This window comes from Podarcis filfolensis (genome assembly GCF_964270895.1).
Source record: "Podarcis filfolensis genome assembly, chromosome: 1".
NCBI lineage: Eukaryota > Metazoa > Chordata > Lepidosauria > Squamata > Lacertidae > Podarcis > Podarcis filfolensis.
Genome location: NC_139604.1, coordinates 88,865,271 through 88,890,489, shown reverse-complemented (window position 1 = coordinate 88,890,489; position 25,219 = coordinate 88,865,271). Strand labels below are relative to the sequence as shown.

Sequence of the window (25,219 nt, the reverse complement as noted above, 5' to 3'; positions counted from 1 at the left end):
TGGTTCCTGAGATCAAGACGCAGGTTTTTCCTCTATGTTTGGATACAACTGGGTGTTATTTTGAATCAAGATGGCAGTCTGAACCTTTCACAAATGCAATGAACCATTGGTTTCAGAATTACACTGAATTTTTGGTTTCATAGAATTCCTGGGAAATGCTGGGTACAAGGTTGCTAGTTTTCTATAGTTTTCTTGAACACCCTTTAGGTTCTAAACATGTTGTGACCAGTGCTTTTTTCCTCTCCAGGGGGTACTCAAGAGTAATGCAGTACTGGCACCTCCTTTTTCGTTGTTAAAAAATGTAACAACTTCTTGGTGAGAAACAGCACCTATTTTTCTAGAAAAGTAGTACTGATTGTGAACCATCTAATAACCCAGCAGTAATGGGACCAGTGTTACAGTGAGCAGGAAGAACCACCAGGACATAATGCTAGCAAACAGCAATCCATTATTCAAGGCTTACATGCTTTAGGGAGTGAGGGAGAAAGGAATATGGTTTTAATTTCAGGCCTTCACTTTCTAGGTGCCCCCAAGGGGCATACACATTTCCTATATAAAGTTCAGTCTGTTTGCAATTAAGTCCTCCTCCTCTGCTTATTCCTAGCTAAATTAAAAATAGTAAAATCAGGATAACCTTGGACTTTTTGACATAAACAAGGCCACTGTTTGCAGAGGTATAAATATACTGATCAGGTTTATGGGTTTTAGAAGGCTGAAACAGCCTTGTGAACTTTTCATGTTGAACGAATGTTATGTTTCAAAGAACTAATAAGCATCTGTGCCTCCTTTTGAAACCTGAAGGCTTTTCAGTGAGAGCAACTTCTTATTTGAACTTCAAGTGTAGTCCTGTATAATATCAGCCCTGGAAGCTAACTTCATTTATCTGAAACAAATAAAAAAATTCCTTCCAGTAGCACCTTAGAGACCAACTAAGTTTGTTATTGGTATGAGCTTTCGTGTGCATGCACACTTCTTCAGTAGTGGTATCTGAAGAAGTGTGCATGCATACGAAAGCTCATACCAATAACAAACTTAGTATTTAAAGGGGAAAACCTTCTAAAGGGCTTGTGGGAGATTCTAAAACAGCCTAATAAGGAATGATCTCAGTGGTCATGGAGTGCTGGTGTGAATGGTGCACATAATAATTTCTACCTCTCTTGTATTACTTGAACTTTCAGGATAGACAAAAGGAAGTACTTCCTTGTGCAAGACATGTTAAATTCTGGAGGAAGCTTTACCAAGATATAGTGATGATTGCCAACTTGGACAGCTTTCAAAGGGGAGTGGGCAAGCATAAATCTATCAGAAGGTATCAGGCAATATGCCTCTAAATATTAGTTGATAGAGAACACCAGCAGGAGAAGGCTGTTGCATGCCCATGGGCATCTGGTTGGCCACGGTGAGAACAGAATGCTGGACTAGATGGTGCTAATCCAGCAGGGCTCTTCTTAACTTCTTAGCCTAATTTTCACCCTTTGCTCTCAGAACAATCAAGTGACACTACCATTTCTGACTTTTTGAAACTCAAAGAGCTTTTAGTTTTACTCTTAACAATTTATCCTAGATGAAGAGTCTTGGTGGAGTTTAAAAACTTCATTTGTTTCATTTAAGCAATTCAAGTTCGCCCAATAGAGGAGACCATCACAACATTATTTTCTTTCCTTTTTTCTTTCCTCTTCTTTTGGCAGCTTGTGATTTTCCAGTTGGAGATATAAACTCCAGCAAGCAAATTGCAGGTAGGGTGAATTTCTTCTGTACCAGCACCTCCCTGCCTCGTGCCTCTCTCTACCCTCTCACCCCAGGCATTCTTTGCTGCTCTGTTTATATTTCAGAAACCATATGCCAAAAAGGAATCCCCTTTCAGCAGTAAATAGGTCCAGGAGAAACTAACTCAGCAATAGTCAAGCAAGAGACTGGCTATATGAGTATAACTTTTCTAATTTTTATGACACTATTTAGGATTAGGGAAAATTAGAAAGAAAGGAAGTTCTTTTTTTCCATTTCCCCACTTTTTGCTGAGCACAATTGGCCAGGTGTGTTTCTCCTGGCAACTCTTTACTAGGCCTTTTGAAGGCCTATGGGGAAATGTTTCCTCAGTCCCACTTTTTATAAATACACATTTAGATATTAGTGCTTCTTTAATTTTTATTGTTCAAGTTCTATGGAACTCCTTGCTACAATAATTCAGAATTCTGTGGTGACTTTTTTTTTTTTTGCTGTGACCCATTCTCTTAGAAAGGGACGTGGGTGGCGCTGTGGGTAAACCTCAGTGCCTAGGACTTGCTGATCGTAAGGTCGGCGGTTCGAATCCCCGCGGCGGGGTGAGCTCCTGTCGTTCGGTCCCAGCTTCTGCCCACCAAGCAGTTCAAAAGCACCCCTAAGTGCAAGTACATAAATAGGTACCGCTTTCTAGCGGGAAGGTAAACGACGTTTCCGTGTGCGGCGCTGGTGCTGGCTCGCCAGCTGCAGCTTCGTCACGCTGGCCACGTGACCCGGAAGTGTCTTTGGACGGCGCCGGCTCCCGGCCTCTTAAGCGAGATGAGTGCGCAACCCTAGAGTCGGATACGACTGGCCCATACGGGCAGGGGTACCTTTACCTTTATTCCCTTAGAATGCTTTTAGAACCTCCTAGTAGCTTAGCATAATAGGTTTAGGTGTGAGATTGACTCCCACACTGGAGAAAGAATTAACTATTAGCTAAGATGGTTCATTAAAGGGATATTTTGTACATTAAAGTACTGACGTTTACTATAGGGTCTTGATTATCATTTCTAAGAACTAAATAGATTTGGTTGCTGAAACCTGCCTATCAGAGGCATTTACTTCAGGTCCAATTACCTAAAGCTCTAACCCAGCCAAATTCACTCAAAACTCGGTCCAGTAACTGGATACAATCTGCTTCTGACACCAAATTTCCTCCAGGTGTACTTATGACTGCCTGGACAGTTTAGCTTTACACATCGACAGCCTGTTAGTCTAATACAGCCACTGGCTCCCTTCCTTTGATACTGACCAGCAAAGTATAGTTATCACACCGGGCAGGACTAGCTTAGACCTCAGCTATCCCACTTTGCCTCAGCTTTTACTGGTCTTAGCCATCATCAACTGACTTTCCCAACTGGCGTTCTTTCTCCACACTTGACAGTTAACTGTCCTTTTTTCACTGACTAGGACCGCCAGCCAATCAGAATCTGTAGCTTCTTGAAGGAGAATTCAGTCTGAAGAAAAGCAGAAATTTGCTTTCCACTCAGTATCACAGATGCCCTCTCTTCCCTGCCATGTGTTCCTGAAACCTGGGACTGTTCCAAATCTTAAACATACTGGAAAGCATATCCTTAGGCCAGCTGTGATCTGATCATGCTGTAATGAATGAGAGAAAACAAAAACCAACACAGAGCTGGGCAAACAATAGGGCTCCTTGTTCTAGCCTGGAAGTGATCTTCATCCTCCATACCCCTCTCTCCATCAAAGCATCCCGCAAAAAGCAAGATTCTGAGAGGGTTATGCAATATGCCCTGGGTGATCCTTTCTTGACTAAAGTGGCTTGTGTTGTTTTGGAGGTGACACTCCTTGCATTGGAGAACATATGGGAAGGGAACTATTATAGATCCTTTAAAATATGATCAGCAAAGCAGTCATTATTTCTGCCATTTATAAGCTTTGTGGGGGTGTTCAAGGCTAGGGTTTTTTAAACTTCTAAAACAAGGACTAGAAATGATTCTAGTCCTTCTGTAAATCATCTGGAAATGATAATTTTAATCTTGGATCAGAACTGTTCTGCGAAAATCCACAAATAGCTCAGTACCTTACCTGGGTAAGGTAATTGAGAGAGCGGTTGCTGAACAGCTTGGTAGGTTTCTGGAGGAAACATCGGCATTAGATCCATTTCAGTCCGGTTTCCGTCCTGGTTTTGGGACGGAGACGGCTCTGGTTGCCCTAACAGATGATCTCCATAGACAACTGGATCGAGGCGGGTCAGGACTGCTGATCCTTTTAGATTTGTCAGCAGCCTTTGACATGGTCGATCATGATCTTCTGGACCACCGCCTCGCAGACGTGGGGATACAGGGCATAGCCCGTAACTGGTTGTGCTCTTTTATCTCTGGTCGGGGACAGAGGGTTGCACTAGGGAGGGCACTAGGGAGGGAAATGTGTGTGTCCTTGGTGTGTGGAGTGCCGCAGGGCGCAATTCTCTCCCCGATGCTTTTTAACATCTTTATGTGCCCCCTTGCCCAGATTATCCGGAGTTTTGGGCTGGGCTGTCACCAATATGCTGATGACACTCAGCTCTATCTGCTGATGGATGGCCACACCGACTCGGCCCCAAACACACTGACCAGATGCTTGGAAGCTGTGGCTGGATGGTTTCGTGGGAGCCGATTGAAACTAAATCCTTCGAAGACAGAGGTCCTATGGCTAGGTCGGGATGGCATGGGGATGAGGGACCAACTCCCTTCTCTTGCGGGGGCCCAATTAGTGCCATTGCCTTCCGTTAAGAGTTTGGGTGTAATCCTTGACGCCTCCCTTTTCATGGAGGCGCAAGTTACAGCAACAGCCAAGGCGACATTTTTCCACCTTCGCCGCATCAAGCAGTTGGTCCCTTACCTTTCCCGCCCCGACCTGGCCACAGTGATCCATGCGATGGTCATCTCCAGGCTTGACTACTGTAATTCGCTCTACGCGGGGCTGCCCTTGAAGCTGTCCCAGAAACTCCAGCGGGTACAGAATGCTGCAGCGAGGCTCCTCACGGGGTCTCTGCCATGGGAGCATATTCACCCAGTGCTTTTCAAGCTGCACTGGCTCCCGGTGGACTACAGGGTCAGATTTAAGGTGCTGCTTTTGACCTTTAAAGCCCTTCACGGCCTAGGACCCTCGTACCTACGGGACCGCCTCTCCCAGTATGCCCCACGGAGAGCCTCAAGGTCCATAAATAACAACACCCTAGTGGTCCCAGGCCCTAAGGAAGTTAGATTGGCTTCAACCAGAGCCAGGGCCTTTTCAACTCTGGCTCCGGCCTGGGGGAACGCTCTGCCTCATGAGACCAGGGCCCTGCAGGATCTGATTTCTTTCCGCAGGGCCTGTAAGACAGAGTTGTTTCGCCTGGCCTTTGGCTTGGAGCCAATTTGATTCCCTCCCTCCCTCTCTTTCTTTTTTCTTTTCCTTCTCCTCCTGCGATGAGGCTACATTTTAATATTTTAATGTTCCATTATTTTAATGTTGTATTTTATTTTTGTTTTTAAGTTGTAATCCTCCATCTTGTTTTTATTATTGCTTGTAAGCCGCTCTGAGCCCGGCCTTGGCTGGGGAGCGCGGGGTATAAATAAAAAATTATTATTAGTAGTAGTAGTAGTACTGTTCTGATAAAATCCACAAATTTTGGAAGGGCCCAGAATTCTATTGATGTGGCATATATTATACATTCTGAGACAGATTTATCACGGCAAATGAATATATTGACCTTTTTATATAAAAAAAGTCTGAGAATGCTCTTTTCTCCTCATTCTAGCCATCACAAAGGATGCAAGATCAATAGGGCAATTCTGTGCATGTTTACTCAGAAGTCACCAAGTTCAGTAAGACTTACTTCCAAGTAAGTGTGTATAGGATTGCAGCTTATTTTCTTCTCATTATTTTGAACTGTAAATGTACTAAAACTTTAAGAACTCATTTGTAAACTAACTGTGCCTTTTGAGCCCTACTCACCCTGTCATCAACAGAAAATGCTAGAAAACAGTTTTATCACTTTCTTCTCTATCAAAATCCTTGAAAACCACGTATCTGTCCTCTCCATCAAAACAGAGTACAACTCTTTCTTTCCAGAGATGGAGAAAACATCCCTTTCTTAATAGAAATAACAGAAAAATAGATATTGCTGTCAGCCTGTAATACTACTGTTGATTAGAATGGAACCTGTTAAAAATGGCAGGAAATGCTTCTATCTGCAATATTACACTATTTGAGATGCGAGCGAAGTCTTTGACTCTTCAGCAGTTTTGCCTGCTCCCAGCCTCTGCATAGTTTCTGTATGAAGTTTTTACACCTTCTGATGCTCAACCCTTTCCTTGCCAGGGTTCCTACAGTCCTCAGCCTCTTCCACCCATCCCTTTCTGAGGCATTTTCTTTTTAACCTTCCTTCTTGGTCCTCTGTTTGTTAGACCCACTGCTTCCCATCAGCATCAATCCTCCCTTCCCCCAATGTAGTAGTAGTCACACTTTGATAATTCGGCTGCCACTAACAGATGGTAGTCAATGGAGGACTGGGCCTGGCCTCTTGATGTGGCTGCTGATAGAGGGATATCTGTGTGGGATAGGTGCAGAGACTCCAGACATAAATGTTGGTGCAAACCAGAGTCATAAGTGCGGAGAGCACTAGAAGCCGCTTGGGCCTACACTGCTCAGATCAAACTGGTCCCTCTTTTGAAAGCTGCCTCCTAGCGGTAGCTAGCATGAGTACTTACTCTCCTCAGCTATATAGCCAGTATGAGCACATACTCACTTTCTCAGCTACTACTTTGTACCTCAGTGCACTGGAACACAGGAAGTTGCTAGTTCTAGGCTCTATTTCCATTCAGTTCCCCAGCACTCAGCCTTCCTGTCACATGCCAGAAATATACTGTTATGCCAGTAATTTAGCCCCTACACTTAAAAACAAAAAACAGTACTCAAACAGTGCTTTTTCTTTAGTTGTCAGTTATCTGGTTCTTGAATTCAATATAGTCCATTTCCTTTTTTAAAAAAACAAAAAAAGAGTGCATGCGTGCAGGAGGAGAGAGGGGGACTTGAATTAGGCTGGAATGCTGAAAAGAAGCATGCCAAGGTCAAAGCATATGGAAAACAGACAGGAGGGCTATATATAGTACACAATGACTTGCACTAATTTATGTGTTAAATAAAAAAAGGGGAAAAGGAGAATTCAGAATTGCTTGGAAAATGAATGAGAGATGTAATGGAAAAAGAACATAAGCTTAGGGAAGGAGCTGGAAGTTATTTAAGTGACTTGCTGCTATAAAGGCTGCTGTGGGGAAAATTGCCACATAGAGTCAGCAGATGTATTGAGAAATAATATGGACAGATAACGTATAACTGTGCAAATGCTTAAGTCTGAAGGAATGTAAAAGTATTTCCAGATCAGAAGGACACTTAGAACATTCACAGTATCACACGTACAATGGCTATACATACCCAACTATGTGTATCTTGCGATTACATGCAAGGCTAAAAAAAAGCCCAGAATGTTGTATTAGTTGCAAAATTCAGGGTCCCAAGAAAGCTTACTACTTTAAAATTTACATAGTAAGCTGCCAGCTCTTGTGGCTGTGAACATAGGCTTGAAAGGGAACCCAATTTGTTGAAAACTGATACCACGGGTCATTCAGGTGAGCCTATGGAGACATGCCTACCTTTACTTCCCACCACAGCCTTTACCTATATGGAAGAGAAAACTAACCTGTGGTCCGGTTTTCTAGTGAAGAGGCAGCATGACACCCATGATTTGTAGCAATACGCTCCTAGAACCTTTGGTATCCAGTCCTAACTTTAAACTCCCAGGTCACCATGAACCTTGGTGCGAAAGCTCTGATTCCTTCTATCCTCTCTGGAACAGATTGGTGCTTCAATCTCACTTTCTCATTTCCCTTGATCTTCTTCTTTTGCCTCTCTGTTCTGCCCTCATATACTCAATTCCACCTCATTTACATTTCAAGCATGCCCCACTATAGCCTCTATTGCAGCCTAGGGCCCTCCCCTCTCACATAGCGGCAGTAATTCTCTCTCTTTATCTCTCTTCCTTCTCCTCTGTACAATTAGGCAAATTAGCTGATGGCCTTGGTTGTGCCTTATCTAGGTAGCCCCAAAATCTTGGATAGTGTGCTTCCATTGACAATACAAGTAAATATTCATGTAAGGCTACATGTATGATCAGAGGTGCATGTTAACAACACAGGAATGCTATACTGAGATAGAATTGGGAACTGTGGTGTCTCACAATATATCACATTGGAGCTGGAAGAATTCTGATATTAAGAACACTCTTTAGTTAAAAATAATAAAATAGCAGGAACAGTAACTGTCCTAAGCAGCATTTGCCTAAAGAGTTTACCTGTGGCCACACCTGCATAGGCACAGGTCACCTTTTAGCCAAATACCAATCTTCTAGAAATTTCTCTTTGCTTTTTCTGTAGTTTCCACTGGCCAGATCTGAAAATGACTCCATCCTTACTTGCTTTCCAATTGTAATGAGAAAGTCAAGGTATTTGATTTGAGGGAAATTTCTTAACCTTGGCCCAAATCCAGAGAAAATTGGACATAAACTTCATGTGCAATAAATTAAGGGTCCCAGAGCCACCGGTTAATGGTTTGTTTGAGTTTGTCTCCCAACCCTTAATTTTTTTTTAAAACCCTCTTTAGTCTTATGGTGCTGCATCCTAAACTAGGATGCAGATTTGAAACTGTTCTGCTGAAGTCAGCAGAAGAAGGGGATTTACTGTAATAGCTTCTAGAGCACTGACGGTGAGTCAGATTTGTTCTCAACCTGTTTCCTAAGAAATGTGTACAGACCCAGCTGGGTGCTCTTTGTAATTCTGGCAAAGGTCAGCTCTGTCTCTTAGGATACTTAGTGAAAAGGAGAAAATTAGAAAAGGAAACTTAGTGTAAACAGTTCTCTGCATTATGGCAGATGCAACTGATGGACTATATGCAATTAGCCGAGATGACCGGCAGAATTCGAGACCAGGGAGAAGAAAGGATGGAAGAAGACTGGAGGAAATTTAAGATTTATTTACAAAAATATTGTAATTTGGCTGAGTGCTGAATTGGATGCCAGTGCAGACAATTGTCTACCATTAAATTAGATTTAAGGCTGAATTATATGTCAAACCAAATTAAGATTATTAATTAAGATGAGTTAAATGATAATTTGTTTGAAATTAATTTAATAATGATGTAAGTGTATGCGGGAGGTGTGGGGGAGTCCCATGTAACAATTGAGAGATGTTAAATGGACAATGATAAGTGCTTATCTAATATATGCTTTATTTGAAAACTTTAATAAATATATTATAAAAAAAAAAAAAAAAAACAGTTCTCTGCATTGTTTCAGAAGCAATTAATGGTGTTTCGTCTGGTGTAATATACCCAGGTGGGAATAAGCAAATAATACCACCAAACAGAATGCTCAGCATATCCACAAGGACAAAATCACTTGTTCCCACAGATGAGGTAGAAGCTAAACTGCCTGGTTGTGTTTGACTCATTCAGTTGTTGTTTTGGTTCCAAAATATGAGCACAGGGTACTGGTAGGATGGACCCTTTTACTACATTGACTTCACTTGGCTCACTAGGTTCAAGTTGTTCAAGTTAGCACAAAAAATAGCATTCTTTTAACAAGATAAAAATATACAGTGGTACCTCAGGTTACAAACACCTCGGGTTACAAACACTTCAGGTTACAGACTCCACTAACCTGGAAGTAGTACCTCGGGTTAAGAACTTTGCTTCAGGATGAGAACAGAAATCGCGTGCTGGCGGTGCGGCGGCAGCAGGAGGCCCCATTTGCTGAAGTGGTACCTCAGGTTAAGAACGGTTTCAGGTTAAGAACGGACCTCCAGAACGAATTAAGTTCATAACCAGAGGTACCACTGTATTCCTAGGAATATTTGATATCTAAAATTCATCCACTGCATTTTGAAATAGCTTGTTGTTCAATCCAGTTCACAACAGAACTTAACACAATAAAACCAATGTTAAAAACTATTTCTCTAGAATCTTTTTGCTGTACAGTTGTACCTTGGTTGTTAAATGCCTTGTTACTTAGATGTTTTGGCTCCTGAACGCCGCAAACCTGGAAGTAAATGCTCCAGTTTGTGAATGTTTTTCGGAAGCCTAATGTCTGATGGGACTTCCGCAGCTTCCAACTGAGTGCAGGAAACTCCTGCAGCCAATCAGAAGCTGCGCCTTGGTTCTTGAACAGTTTTGGGAGTCGAATGGACTCCTGGAATGGATTAAGCTCGACAACCAAGGTACGACTGTACAGGTAATAAATAATTCCACCCCAGATGCCTTTGCCTGCCATCTAAAAACAAACCAACCCATAATGATGGGCTAATATGAGTTTCCCTAGTAAGGAGTTTGACACTGAGAAGGCCCTACTCTAAGTCTCAACCAGGTTAACTAGGCCAAGGCGGGGGGGGGGGGGAGCAAGGTTCCTCAATAAATATTCCAGTGCTCTGAGAACACTGGTTTATATAGTGAGCCTTTAGATATGGGAATGATGGAAGGCCTCCTCTGATTTTGCTGCCATATGATTGTTGGCAGGCTTGAGATGTGGACAAAAGCCCTCAACTCTCCATTCCTAAATGTGCTCCAATTAGGATCTCTAGGAGAGAGAAAGCTCTACAAACTATCTAGTAAAATATATTTTCTTTCATTTTAAAAAAATACATGGAAATCCCTTTGCCAGGAACTCCACATGATTTTGCTGCCTGTGGTTGAGAGAAGATCAGTCTGGGTATGTGGGGAGCTATTCTTCCCAGATTAGGTCACTGGAGGAACAATCTGACCTGGAAGATGAGCAAAATGTGCTAAAATCACCAGGGAGGGAGTTAAGGAAGCAGAATTTGTTCTTCTTTCATTGGTAGAAGTGTTCTCAACATGCCCTCCTTTAAAATCAGGGCAGCTCAAATGTTTATTATTCGTGGCATCAGGTCCCAATGCCTCTCTCTTAGGTTCTGATTCCTACCTTATTGTATTGTTATCCAAGTTTGCAGCTGCAAAGGGGCATCGTCTCCGTAGAAATGCATAAGCTACCATCTCCAAATTTTCAGTATTCGTATAAAAGGAAATGTCCTCTTTCTTATGGAGATGGAGAGGAGGGGCGAAGATGTAGGATTCTATGTAACAAGACAGCTCTAAGTTCTAGAACCGGTTGCACTTTACTGATTGAGTTCATTCACTAATACCCTGTCCCATAACCGTCTGTTTCCTTTCTCCAGGGATGGGGGAACATGTGGTCCTCCAGATGTTGTTTGATTCCCTCAGCCACAGCCACCATGGCCAATGCTCAGGGGATGATGGGAGATGCAGTTCATTAATATCTGGATGATCACATGTTCCCTATCCCTGCATTACCTCTTTCTTTCTCATTTTCATTTTCTCCTACTTTAGTCCAGGGGTAGGCAACCTAAGGCCTGTGGGCTGGATGTGGCCCAATCTCTTTCTCAATCCGGCCCACGGACGGTCCAGGAATCAGCGTGTTTTTACATGAGTCCTTTTATTTACAATGCATCTCTGGGTTATTTGTGGGGCTTGCCTGGTGTTTTTACATGAATAAAATGTGTGCTGTTATTTAAAATGCATCTCTGGGTTATTTGTGGGGCATAGGAATTCGTTCATTCCCCCCCCCCCAAAAAAATATAGTCCGGCCCACCACATGGTCTGAGGGACGGTGGACTGGCCCACAGCTGAGAAAGGTTGCTGACCCCTGTTAGTCACAAGGGAAAGCAGTAGACGGGGGGGGGGGAGAGAAATGAGTGATGTATAGGATTCTAGAGATATCTCCCTGAGTTTGCAGTGATAAATTTATGTCAGAAATTCTTCAGGCTGTGGTCATGGGAGAGATAATAATAATAATAATAATAATAATAATAATAATAATAATAATAATAATTGACTAAACTCAGCCTTTCATTTACCAGTGAGTGATTCAAGCCTCTGCCCCAAGATCAGTAAGCCTTAAATTTCTCTCTCAAAAGAAGCACTACATTATTCAGGGCTAAAATACTGGGAAGGCGTAACATCCCCCCCCCCCCCATCATTATAGAAAAAGAAGGTCTTGGTGGGTTACAAGAGTTTGACATGCCTTTTCTGAAAAGAGGTAGCTTTGTTCTCCGCATCCATATTTTTAAAAAATGTTTGAAGTGAACGGGCCCGGCTCTAAAAAACAGCTCAAAACAAGGGCTGCCCCAACAGTCAAGCACCACACCCAAATGGATAGACATGTTCTATTCTGAGGGTTCCTCAAGAAGCTTCATCACGGAATACAATCCGCTATAGTTGCAGTTCAGAGGGTTTCCCCTTAGGCACACTCGGAAGAAAATACTGTTATACCTTTTGCAGGTCTCCACTTCAATTTTCTGCCTTGTTTTTAAACAAAAATATTCATTTCCTTTATTGTTAATTTACAACAGCACTTCACTGACTTATATGGAAACACCCAAACATATGTGTGAACTTACAGAGCAGATTGCAACCTCTCATGCCTCATAAGCAGCTTGCTTAACAACCTCGCTTCTCTTTTTCTATATTAATATGAGTCAGTTAAAAATCATTGTGCAACATTTTGTTTGCAAGGACATCTGAAGCAATTGCTTAAAACTGTATTAAATTTGCACAACAGCAAAAGGCTAGCTGCAGCCTGTAATCAACCCTTGTGTGAAGATGTTGGGGCCCTTCACCTGCCCCCTTGTTCAGCTATACATATATTGAAATAATCAGGAGATTGTGCTGCTTTCAAACTTAACAGGGACTTTTCTTAAACACTTGGTTGATTCTCTCTAAAAACTGAGAAATAAATAACTTAAAAAGTTATCACTATCCCTTTTCTTTTTGCTAGTCCTGGTAATTTCCATAGGAATGCAGAAAACATTCCATAGGAATGTAGATTGCAGCAGTGACCCCAGCATTCAGCTTTTTTTTAAATATCAAGTTTCTAGATCTTATGATCAGCAAGTGGCTGATGTTGGGTGTAATCTTAGAAACTTAGAGGTGTCTGGAACAAAATTTCTAGTACTATCTTAAGAGCAGGGTTCAGTGTCCTTTGTCTTTCCTGAACCATCGCAAAACCAGAATTATCAAAAATTGTAAGAGTAGAAGAATAAATTGTAGAAAACAAGGAAAAATATCCATATTTACATTATCAGGAAACTGATTTTAGGGTTTGGGGGTGGGGAGTTGTTGCACAGACTTTGGATTATTTTTTTATCTGAACTACACGAGCTACAGCAATGTGTTGATCTAGAAGCCTTAAGTTTGAAGAGAAAATCCGCCACTATTCTCCTATAGAATCTGACTTATGCCATTTATTTGGAAAGCTTGGTATAGTACTATCCATGTTGGGTTGCTTAAAAACAGTATGGACGGTTACACTGACATATATCTCAATGCACATTAAGACACAGGACAGAGAAAATGTGCATTAGATCAGTGAGGATGCAGCTAAAACAGTGTGTGTGGGAAAGCCAACTCCCACTAATTCCACTTTATCCCTACAAGCTCCTGTGCCACCTCCAAGACTGTTCCACAGCGTCCCCTCAGAGGAGATCAGTGTAGGAGGATCTAGGGTGAAAATTAAATCTGCAAAAGCTGCGTTTGGTTACTTAGGATAGTCCTGGCCGTGACCAGAACTCAACTCATAGGATCTCTGGATCCAACTCATGGTTCTCTTTTTATATACAGATATAAACATTTTTCCTAGGCTATATCATATAGATCTCCATAAATTATTTTATGAAGTTTCTCACTCAAATCCTACCATTCAAATTGAAAAGGGAAGATCCTTTCCCGTGAGCACACCCATCCCCCTCTATCCTGCTATTAATTGCCAGAGATCACGTCCTCCAGGCTCTTACGCATTCTTCAGAAGCAGAAATTGTGGGGGGGGGGGGACTGGCTTTAAAATGGGCCCTGAATGCAACAAATAGCAGGTATTATAAATTCCCCGGAGGAAGACACCTGCAGCTTCGCTCCTTAGGCCTTCAACCTCACCCTTTAAAAAAATTATTGCAACCTGACTACTACTCTGCCATCTTATTTAAATTTTAAGAACAAAACTTATGAGAAAAATCAGAATTCCTTAGAACTTTCCTTTGTATGGAAAAACAATTTATTGTTTAAGTAAATAATTAAGTCTCCCCCACCTCTTCTGCTCCCATATATTCCCAAGACAGTGACGCTTCAGATAGACTATTTTGTGGGAATTGCTTCAGGTGTACCCTTTTAGAATATTGCTGTCTTTGCAAATTACAGTCTAACTAGCACCAGCAGGTTACAAGCTATAGGAGACTTGTCCTTGGTGATCATTTTTTATCATTTCAAGCACAACCCTAATAACAAATGCAATTTCATCAAGTTTTGGAAGAAAAGAAACAACAGATACTTCAGTTTCTCACTATCCTTTGTTTTTGGTCAATATGGGGCCAATTCACACAACCCCTTGGGGGGCTTCTTTTGAATCCAGGCATGGTATGAAGAAGCCAATTTTATAAACTCAGTTGGCCTGCACCCTTTCATTCCTGTTTCTTTCCCCATAGTAACAACTATACTTTTGCAGCATCTACAGACACACAACTCCATTGATATCTAAAGTCTCTTCCTTCCCAAGTACACTTCATGCTAAGAAGGGGGGGGGGAGTTGCTGCTGTCCTCTATGTGCTGTCGCTCAGTGTTTGCTGTTTCCTGGAAAATAATAAATAAATATGGTACCAATTCTGACTGGTTCCATGACATGGTGCCAGAGACCAAGCAATAATTCGGATGAGGACAAAGAAAATGGCACAATTTCCTGCACCAGAAGCCTCCACAGTTTTAATAATTCTGCTGCCAGGCCAGAATGGAAAGCAAGGCTTGATTGCTATTGCCTTGCCAAGAAGGCTCATAAGAAGAAGGAACTGTGCCAGGAAGGGTATTACAGATGGAAATATCCACAGAATCAGAAGTCTTTGCCTAGCTGGAGGAGTCCAATAGAGGAAATTATGAAAATAAGGCGTTTTGTTATACAATATTGTATCAAACAAGGATGCCTGGATAACTTCCTCAGCCGTAGGCACAATGAGTGAGGAGGCTATAAAAGAGGGAGGAAAAACTGGAGTGTTTCTGAGACCAATCTATTGAAAAAGGCACTGCAAATATAATTTTAAGGGACTTGGTTCTAAAATGTAGAGCATGCAACTACAGAATCCCCATCTCTTCCTTTCAGAAAGTAAGAAGGAGCAAGAAGAATGGGACATGTCATAAAAACTGCTGAACCAGCTCCCTGATTCCGCTCACACCTCAAGAAAAAAGGGGGAAAGTATCTGTAGATCCAGAGAAACTGACTGAATCTGCCATCATGGACAAAAGCATACTCTTACCAGTGCTGAACTTTCTCCCCCAAATGAACCAACTTAGTTACCCAAAGCACTTTCTTTCTATCTAATTACAATAAAAGAAAAAATGACAAACTATTATGGCTTGTGAGTAGATTCTGAATGTAAGTTTGTCGTTTGGGATTACCAGTGCTTCAGCAATTGGCCAACGTGCCTGCTATAGGAAAGGAAATAATTAATTGCTTCCCCTCCCTGTAATCACTGCAGAAGGAATAGATCAACATGGGGTGGGGTGGAATTACCCCCTAATCACCAAGTACTGCACACCAAAGGCCTTAGAAGAGGCTGTCACATTTAAGCTATGTGAATTTAGGGATCATGGTGGGCTAATTTCCTAATAAAATAAACTCTTTGCCTAACAGTACCTGCAACTGAAAAGCGTATTTATCTCTAGCATGGTAGCTAGATGTTGGTATTAGATGTAGGAAACTCAAGGCTCAAATCCCTCCTTAGCTATGAAGGTTCTTAGCTATGCCAAGGCAGTAGTTCACAGGATATGGCATAAAAGCTTACAAACAGCACTGTAAGATGACTGATCCCTTGCACAAAAGAGGTACTGGAATAGTACTCCCCATAGCTATCAACGTTTCCCTTTTTAAAAGGGAAATTCCCTTATTCCGAATAGGATTCCTCGCAAGAGAAGGGAAAAGGTGACAGCTATGGTACTCCCCCCTCCCCAATTATTAAAGCAGCAAGGAGACTGCATAATAATTGGTAAATAATAGTTTGGCTTTGCTCAGTGCTATTTTTCCAGAAAAAGAGGAAGATGGTAGTTCCCGCCAGTCCCAATTTTAAATTCTGGCCAATCAAGCCAGGCCTTGGAGGTGGGGCTTGGCAGCAGACCAGAGTGGAGCAGGTTTCACTCTGGTCCGCTCTCTGGCCTTAAAAAGCCAGCTGCCCCTGACCTCAGGACTGTGATCAACTGAAGAGCACCCCCTCCCATCCCTCCCTCATATTCATGCTTTGCGGCTTGTTCTATAGTAACGGTTTCTCTTCTAGGCTATGCAATTATGGCTTTGCTGTGGTTCTTTAATTGTTTGCTGTGGTTCTCTTTGGAGCCAGGATGGAATTTACTGGCAAACAGATTGGCCCCATTTGCAGGTTTTGGCTTCCCCATAGCAATAGTCACAACTTTGGTGGGTCTGGGCATTGGAGTGGAATCCTTCGTCTTACATTGGGGTGAAGTGGTGCCTCATCCCCACCTCTGAACAGCTCAATCACAGGGGTACCCCATTGGAAGGGTCTAGTTGGAAGTCTCTGTCCAAAATCCAAGGCGTGCGGCAGATGGGTCATAGAGCTTCTTTCAGTGACAAGGGAGGGCCATCCGTATAATTCTGCATCTTGTGATGGACCCAGTATCCCATGATCGACTCTCATGCCTCAGCCCTCCACCAGTAGGCTGGGAGGATCACACACCCAAGTCAAATCTTACCTACATCTGGAATTGTGGCCAATTTCAAATCCCAAAACGTTTCCTTGTCCAGTTTGTTCACCTTAGACTAGGTCTTGCTCCCGGGGAAGGGGTCACTGTGAGTGGGACCACAATTGAATCCTCATCTGTTATACTGGCACTAGGAAAGTGAGTAGCAAAGTCTTGCAGCATTTTGTCTTAACATGTAAGTCAATTTCTTAATGCCTTCAGAAAATGCTTCTATTTGCCTCATGGTAACTTCTGAATCCTCCATCTGTTTCAGTCTGTCTAGATCATCACCATCATATACTCTGATATCTAAACCAGGCTTAAACCATTTCTTTGATCCAATTCCAGATGCCTGTCCCAAATCCATCAAACATGCATACACTTCCCCATCTTCCTGCTTCTTCTTCCTTAAATTTCCACAATTACTAAAAGCAACTTTCTTTTCTTCACTTTAGCTGTACAGTGGTACCTCGGGTTACAGATGCTTCAGGTTACAGACTCCACTAACCCAGAAATAGTACCTTGGGTTAAGAACTTTGCTTCAGGATGAGAACAGAAATCGTGTGGCAGCGGGAGGCCGCATTAGCTAAAGTGATACCTCAGGTTAAGAACAGTTTCAGGTTAAAAATGGACCTCCAGAACGAATTAAGTTCTTAACCCGAGGTACCACTGTAGCTGTTAAAAGGACATAATCTGGAGGTTCCATGGCTTCACACTTTTGCTGATGGGATTCTTGACCAATCAGCAAATTAAAATGGGTTGCCAAGTGCCACCTTAGCAAGGTCTTGTTTGGTGGGATGTTCAGCCATAGTCTCTACATTGAATTGATGTCCCACAACCAATAGCCCTCCATTAACACCACTCCCTCTCAAATTAGGAGTACAGTTGAAACTCGGAAAATTAGAATATCGTGGAAAAGTTCATTTATTTCAGTAATTCAGCTTAAAAGGTGAAACTAATATATGAGATAGACTCACGGCATGCCAAGCGAGATATGTCAAGCCTTTATTTGTTATAATTGTGATGATCATGGCGTATAGCTGATGAAAACCCCAAATTAACAATCTCAGAAAATTAGAATATTAAATGAAATCAGCAAAACAAGGACTGCAAATAGAGCAATATTGGACCTCTGAGAAGTAGAAGCATGCATATGTACTCAGTACTTGGTTTGGGCCCCTTTTGCATCAACTACTGTCTCAATGCGGCGTGGCATGGATGCTATCAGCCTGTGGCACTCCTGAGCTGTTACTGAAGACCAGGATGCTTCAATAGCAGCCTTCAGCTCTTCTGCACTGCTCGGTCTCATGTCTCATCTTTCTCTTGGCAATGCCCCATAGATTCTCTAGAGCCCATGAGATGAAGCACTCACAGACTCCCCATGAAGGGAGAAGTTGGGGACTGGCAGTCAAATATGCTATTTGAATATTCCAGAGCCTTGGAACCTACTATAATGCCACCCACCTGTCCTAAAGCAGCAGCCAGCATCTCACTTGCATCACTCATCATTTTCTGTATTCTGCAAATTCCCAAGTCAAAAGCAGACCAGGACTTCCCCCAAAGTAAAGGCCTCGTCCCTCTATTCAACTTTACAAGATTTCCCCTTTTTTCTCTCCCTTTCTTCACGCCTAAAAGCTCCCTCTGTATCGCACCATGCCATACAAGCAAGATAACTGAACCATAAGGAAGGAATATCAAATTAAGGCTGCAATCTTATACCGACTTAGCTGGAAGTCAGCTGTACTACACTCAATAGGGCTTACTTCTGAGCGGCCAAGTATAGGATTGTGGTGCAACCCAGACGTAACCTCCTATCTTCACCTCCTTCAAGATAGATCTGTCCAGTGTACGAGACACTGCTCTTATCACTAAGGATAGGCCTCTAGTGCATAATGTGCAAATAGCAAGAAAATCATCCTAGTTTTTTTAAATCTTCCCTATGGAATTACAAATGTTTGATCTGTTGAACTCATATCCTGGCACATGTTTGCTTCAAACTATCTCAGTACATTTCTGACATACTTAGCTTTAAGTGTACTAATGATGCCAAGGTGAGATTTGTTTGTTTTTATTTAGATTTATGGATTTATAAATATAAATATAAATTTATAGATTTATATATCAGCCTTAATTGTAAGATTCCAGGATTTTTTATTAATTTATTTAAGCTGTTCATATGACACTTAATCCCCAAAGTTTGTAAGTGGCATACAGTGCCTCCATCTTCTCAGGGTTCAGGCTCAGTATACTGGTCCTCATCCAGTTCACCACTGAGCCCTGAAAATGGTCCAGATCGTGTTCAGCCACCCACTCCCACCACTCAGATGTTTTGGAGAAACAGAACTATGTGTCAACAGTGTATTGATGACACTGTATCCCAAGACACCCAATGAGTGCTCCCAATGGCTTAATATTGAGCAATGGCTGAGGAGGACTGGGGACAAGTCTGTGCCCTGCGGCACACCATAGCACAAGAATCATGGATTTGAGACACAATCTCCTAGCGCTATTCTCTGGACATGGCGCTGAATGTAGGAATGTAAAATACTGCTGCCAATACACATTCCAAAGAGCTGCTCCAGGAAGCTACTGTGCTCAATGGTATCAAAAGCTGAAGAAACAGGAACAGAGTCACACTTTCCCTGTCCTGCTGTTGATACAGGCCATCCGCCAGGATGACCAAGGCTGATTTGCAAAATCATGCCTGAACCCAGATTCAAATGAATCCAGATAATCAGTATCCTCTAGGAAGTCCTGCAACTGCCTTACTAACACTCTCTTCACCATCTTACCCAAGAAGGGGTATTTGTGACGGGGCAGAAGTTGTTCTAAACCACAAGGTCCAGGTGGGTGTCTTCAGAAGCAGACATACTATTGCCTGCTGAAGGGGAAAATACACCACTCCATAGCCATGTCCTGGAGCCATCTGGGCAAGCCCTCTGACTGGCTTTCACCAGCTAGGATGGACAGGGATCAAGAGAGCAATAAGCTGGTTGCAGCACTGCAATGGTCCTGTCCGCATCACCAGGCTACATAAACTGAAATAAATCCCAGAAAGTATGGAAAGGTGCTGCATTGTACGCTTTTACTGGAAACAGCCCCAGAAACCCCTGATTTAATTAATACAGATATGAACTTACTAATTCTAAGTCAAGCTTTTCTTTATTTCCTTGAAATGGGTTGAGGGGAGATATGCAGAAGAGACAAAAGTGACAATTCCCATGTTGCCAAGTCAGAGGAGCTGCAGTAAGAAAACAAAGTGATGGGAAATCAATGAGATATTTCACATTCCTTCATCCGTCTCACTTGCGACTAGCAGCAAAGATAACGCATTAAAAATAGATGCATCCCATTTCTGTCTGCGAGTAGCACCGTTCAGCGAGCAGCACAGTCAGTTTGATCAAAGGGGAGCTGAATGCAGTTTCTCAGGTCTTCATAAAATGCTTATCAATGCTACAGCAGTTAAAGGATTTAATACTTCTCCCCCCCCCCCGTACCCACACTAACCCGCAACCTGCACTCTACTGTGTACATTAGCTGGTGCACAGCTCCCTGCAAGCCAGCTGGGGAAGGGAGGGAGGGAGGAGGTCGGGCTTTCAGTGCAGCTTCACACTACAAAGGGCTCCTTTGTTATTCTAGCTCTGTTTTAAATATCTGATGACTATTCTGAGCCATGTCAGTGCCAAATTCCCCTGCTTTGCTGCAGACTCTGCACAACAGCACATTGTGGGCAGACTGGATGGGGAAAGGCTGCTAGTGTATGGGTATCCCCCATTCCTTTGCTTCTCAGGCAGGTTTGCTCATTATCTCTGCCATCTTTTTCTCTTTTCTCTAATCCCCCATAATACTACCTGGCTGCTTTGGGAACAGAGACGGAGCCAGCTCCTGATACAGCAGTTTACCCTCACATAGTGTGCCAAGATGGGTGTAGTCGTTCTTCTTAAGCTAAGGAAGGCAAAACAACCCAAGTGTATCCATCTTGCACGGTACAACTGTGTCAAAACTTGTTGAGCCTGTACCATCTCTTTTGTGATCTTGACAGGAGATTTCCTAGGGGAACTTAAGTGCTGAATTTGGCAGTGATTTAGGAGGTTGTATTTCCTTCAAGACTGTCTTAAAGACATCTCCAGATTCCAGAACCAGTCTGCTCAGCAACTAACATCCTACAACTTTCAATTAGAACCGACAGCTTTGTGAGTTTGCTTCCAATGCAATGGGGTTCTAGGTGTGAGCTTCCCACATTACGGTTCTTATAAAACCTAGGCAATACACCGTCACGTATTCACATTCATCAAAGTATGCTAGGCACCAATGTCACAAGAAAACACAGATGAGGACGGTTTGTTATGTATTGATGCATGTGGATATTGGCATCAAGGTGTGGTATGGCCTCAAAATGTATCATGAAAAACAACAGCTGTGATGGAGGAAGTTCAAATGACACTAGTGGGCAAATGCTGTGGGGCAGAAGTGATCCAGAGGCCCCACCAAGGCTGATTTCATATTGTTTCTTACATTTGTATACTGCCTATATAACTAAGTTCTCTGGATGATTTACAGACCAGTATACACAACCCAAAATTTAAATAAAAACACTAAATCAAATCAGCAAACAAAAAATAAGTAAATCTAATACAAGCACAAACACAGCAGCATCCCACTTGTCTGTTTACTGAGAGGAGGAGTACTGGGCCAGGTGACTGGAACTGCCCCAGGCAGACCTACCACCCACCAGATTCAATTCAATAGCAAAGTTGCCTTTTGGAATTGTTCTGACACCTGCATTTCCAGCTTCTTTTACTAATGCCCAAATAAAACTATATTTCTCAACAACAGTCACAACTCTCACCTTCAATTGTGTATGTGGAGCAATGGCATCTGGAATGAGATGCAAAATCAGCAATGGAAAAGCCTCCAGGGTTTACAGCTAGTGATGCACAGATAAATCTATTTCCAATCTGTTTTCTAAATCTGCTTTACCATATGTCTGCATATCATTCATGAATTTGAAGAAATCCTCATGGAAATTAATTTTTAAGTACAGGCAACAACCATTTTGTGTGGGGGTTCCATTCCTGGCCCCTGCCTGTGTTGGCAGAGTGAGTGTAAGCCCACTCTGTCAAGTTACATCCCCTGTTATGACCCCATTCCTCCCTCTTCTTGGTCTCCACCTTACCTCACTGCTGCCATGTCAGATGATGCGTGAGAAGATGGGATGGATGTGGTTTGGGTGATCTGTCAGGGAATGGGGGTGTCGGTTAGTCTGGATGACCTGTGAGGGAAGAGGGGCATGGTTTGGGTAATGAGTGAGAGAAAGGAGAAGGGGTTGGGAAAGGGGTAATGGGTAATGGGCCAGGTGTACAAGGTTTTGGGGGGTGAGGTGTGAAGGGAATGGGTTGGCATGGGGGGTTGTGGGGGTGATAGGTAGGCAGGGGTGGCTACAAAGTCAGTGAAAGCATCTTCCTTGTTTCAACTGAAAATTTCAATGAGAATGTAAAAATCCACTATGTGACACATCAGTAATTACTGATACTGTAAAAGGAATGTATGATGCTGCATATGATCTCACTAAATTTGCAAATGTAAAATTATTTTATAAAACCAACTCATGGAGAGTTGGATTTATCAGTGGTTAACAGTCAGAATGCTCATTCCTCAGAGTAACAGTTTAAAGTGTAACAGATTAGTAATGGCAGGGCACCCTGCACAGAGCTAAAACTTTCTGATGCAGGGCCAGTATCAGCACTCAGAATTTCTGGGCTGCTGCCAAGGCTGCAATGCCCAGGCAGAGCCTACCAACTACACTTTCTTTGGCATCTCCTTTAAAAAGGTTTCTCTCCACTGGTCCAGTGTTTGAGCCCCTGGGTCTAAATGCCATTTTAATTTTCCGCAATACTCCAATGTAGCGTCACCCTGCAAGCATTGTGGGAAAATTAAAATGGCAGTTCTTAGTCAGCTGGTGCTGCTTGAACTGAAGCTGTGCCTGCCACCACTGTCAGGTAAGCCCACCAGGATCCATCAACAGAAGAGGAGACTCACCAATGGGCATTTTGCCCAGGATACCCCCCCCCCAAAAAAACCCTGGAGTGGCCTTTTTTAGATGTGATAGTTTATTAAACGTAGAATACTGGGCTGGAGGATGTGAGTCCAGCCCAGCATATGCATCCTTAACACCATGAACTGGTCTGAAAAGTAGGTATGTGAGATCCAGAATGTTGAGATACCAGAGAAAATTAAAATTGTATTAAAAATGTATTTCTGTGAAAGTAATCAGTGTAGCACTGTACTGTTATTGCTCCAACAGTCTTTTGTGTTTCCAAAACCATTTTCTTCCTATGAGAAAGAACACAAAGTATAGACTTGATACTCAGTACTTAACTCCTACTTCTAAAAACTTGAATTCACACAAACCTGTTTTTCATTTAACCTATTCACCTGAGGCTTCCAAGATGCTCAATTATTGCAGATAAAGGCTTTTCATTATTTGTAAACAGTACTTATCAAAGGGAAGGAAGCCCTGGGGTTGGTAAGAGTCTGTGGTTACCAGGTACACCGTATAAATTCACCCCAGGGCCTCTTCTCACCTTACACTTGAAAAAAAATAAACCCTGCTTTCTCAGAAGTTCCGCTTGTGTCTGTTATTTATTTGTAAAATGTACAGCCAATACATAAATATAATACATGTTAAGTAGAATTTAGACTAGAACCATAGAATATAATCCACTGCCCCGGTGAAAGTACCCATGACGCCCAAAGATGTTTTCAAATGGTAGAGCTCAGTGCTTTATATGAATAGGAAATAGTGTTGCTGTGTTCCATGGCGAAAACAGCATAGAAACAGCTCCAATTGCAGTCAAAGAATTCTTGATTTCTCGTCAACCTGTTAAAGTGATTAAAACTTGCATTCCAGATATAAACCTTTTGATGTTGTAAAGAGATTGTGACAGAAAAGCTCTTGTGCTAATAAATTTCTCTCTTTCAGCAAAGTGCAGACTTCACTCATGTGTGCAGAGGAGGAGAGGAGAGAGGATGCTGAATCAGAGGACAATTATGGTGGATTTCTCGCCAGCTCTATGTACCAGGGCTCCAAAAGCGATTCAGCAGCTGATGAATAATTTGGCTAGTACAAGAAAGACATTCTATGCCCATGAGCCATGCTTCCTTGTGGGAATGTATTCTTTATCCTTTTTTAGTTTTAGCACAATGTTTCAGCTGGCATCAAATTAATTCATAGTCTGAACTCACCCTTCTTCATAAAATCATCATAGCAGGATAAGGATCTCACTGTTAGCATATAAACAGTTTGCAGTGCATGTAGACATTTGAAGTGGATGCAAACTCATTAAGAACTGGGTGGCTAGAGTTGCTATCAGTTCCTCATCTGACACCAGAAAACTCTGTCTAAAGGCTACTATGATCCACAGACCAGTACAATTACCTAAACTTGGCTAGTGAGGTTTTTGATATATAAATTTTCCTTAAAGAAGGAACTGCAGCTCCCCTGCATAGCCACTTTTGGGAACTGGGAGAGTTTCAAAAGCAGTTTGTTGACCAGGGACTGCTTAAAATAATAATAAAAAGAGTCTCACTGAGGAAACTGAAGTCCTTGGGCACAAGTAACAGCTATCTGGATTGTGGCCACGATCAAATGAAGGCAACCCAAAGCAGCAGATGAATCCATTACAACAGAGATCTTGTTTTGAAGACTAACACGTCAAGCACTGCAGAAGAAAATGCCAGGAAATGTGAGACAGAAGCATTGTTTCTAAAGAGAGTACTTTTAGAGGCTTCTACATGACATTACAAACTGTTTATAAAACTATATTAGCTGTGAGATCCTTAGAGGGTCATCACAAGGGAATGTTTGCTTTTTAAATAGACAAGAGTCTATTTCTTTGCAGAGAGAAAAAACCCATAAGCATCCATATGGAAAAATCATATGCTTGCATGTATGAAAAAACACCCTCCTCCCTCCTTTTGCCCTTGCATGTACCTCTTAATTTCTTCTCCATCTGCTTCTCTGCAACTGACTTTGACTCTGACTGAAAATAAGAGGACATCTAGATCATCATGAAGCTGATCTGCTGTTTAATAACCAACCTAGATTCACACAAACATGAGGCCGAATTCAAACACTAGAATAATCCTCACCACTATCCATAGAATCCATGGTTTTGTGTTATCTTGAGAAAATTCTCAGCAGGCAGAATTTGACCCCCGCCCCCCAAGCCTAGCTGTGTCAGTGACACCCACCAGATACATCAACAGGAAGGGTAAAGGGGACAAATGGGTTACCACCCTCAGCCAGCCAGCCAATTTCATCTTACATATTTGCTTTCATTAGGGCTATCCAGCTCTGCCACAATGTCTCAGCTGTCAAGCGTCCCTTATTTGGCGGGACAGTCCCTTATCCCAGTGCCATGTCCCGCTGCTGTCCCTTATTGATGATGTCCCTTAAATAAGCTACTGAAGGTAATGGGGCCCTTTCTATGTCCAGCTGTGCTTTGTCAACAACAAATTGTTGCTGTTTTTTTGTGTTGAATATATGCTATATGATAATTTATGGACCTAATAGGTATCTAAAGCCATTTGCACGCAACAAAATATGTATTTTATCAAAGTAATTGTTGATCCCTTATTCTGGCTGCTGATCCCTTATTTT

The 25,219-nt window shown here is 42.3% G+C and overlaps 1 protein-coding gene and 2 long non-coding RNA genes across 15 annotated transcripts in view; 1 reads left to right on the top strand and 2 right to left on the bottom strand.

Annotated features, from left to right (window-relative positions):
* Nucleotides 1-25,219, bottom strand: part of RAD51B (RAD51 paralog B) — a 314,446-nt gene that overhangs the window by 39,732 nt on the left and 249,495 nt on the right. The window contains exons 11-12 of one of the 8 annotated variants that reach the window (XR_014545847.1): nt 24,551-24,599; nt 24,147-24,278 (exon numbers count right to left, since the gene is read on the bottom strand). The exons of 6 other annotated variants lie outside the window; for them this stretch is intronic. Coding sequence is in view for 1 of the 2 variants with exons in the window: in XM_083605391.1 (XP_083461517.1) it covers nt 24,551-24,599 (49 nt within the window). In the remaining variant the exon portion in view is untranslated. The remainder of the gene's footprint in view (nt 1-24,146; nt 24,279-24,550; nt 24,600-25,219) is intronic. One more of the 8 variants, XM_083605391.1, reaches the window with a different exon arrangement.
* LOC310759085 overlaps nt 1-25,219 on the top strand; it is a 54,857-nt gene that overhangs the window by 21,157 nt on the left and 8,481 nt on the right. For 3 of the 6 annotated variants that reach the window (XR_014546197.1, XR_014546198.1, XR_014546199.1), the window contains 4 exons: nt 1,689-1,736; nt 5,507-5,598; nt 10,764-10,908; nt 14,973-15,144. This is a non-coding gene — a long non-coding RNA (uncharacterized lncRNA). Of the gene's footprint in view, nt 1-1,178; nt 1,310-1,688; nt 1,737-3,171; nt 3,561-5,506; nt 5,599-10,763; nt 10,909-14,972; nt 15,145-25,219 lie in introns of those variants that run through there. The other 3 variants (XR_014546201.1, XR_014546200.1, XR_014546196.1) reach the window with 3 other exon arrangements.
* On the bottom strand, nt 1,689-5,500 carry LOC310759115. Its single transcript, XR_014546228.1, has 3 exons — nt 5,354-5,500; nt 2,598-3,805; nt 1,689-2,216 (listed from the first exon to the last, which is right to left on the bottom strand). It is a non-coding gene; the product is annotated as an uncharacterized lncRNA (long non-coding RNA).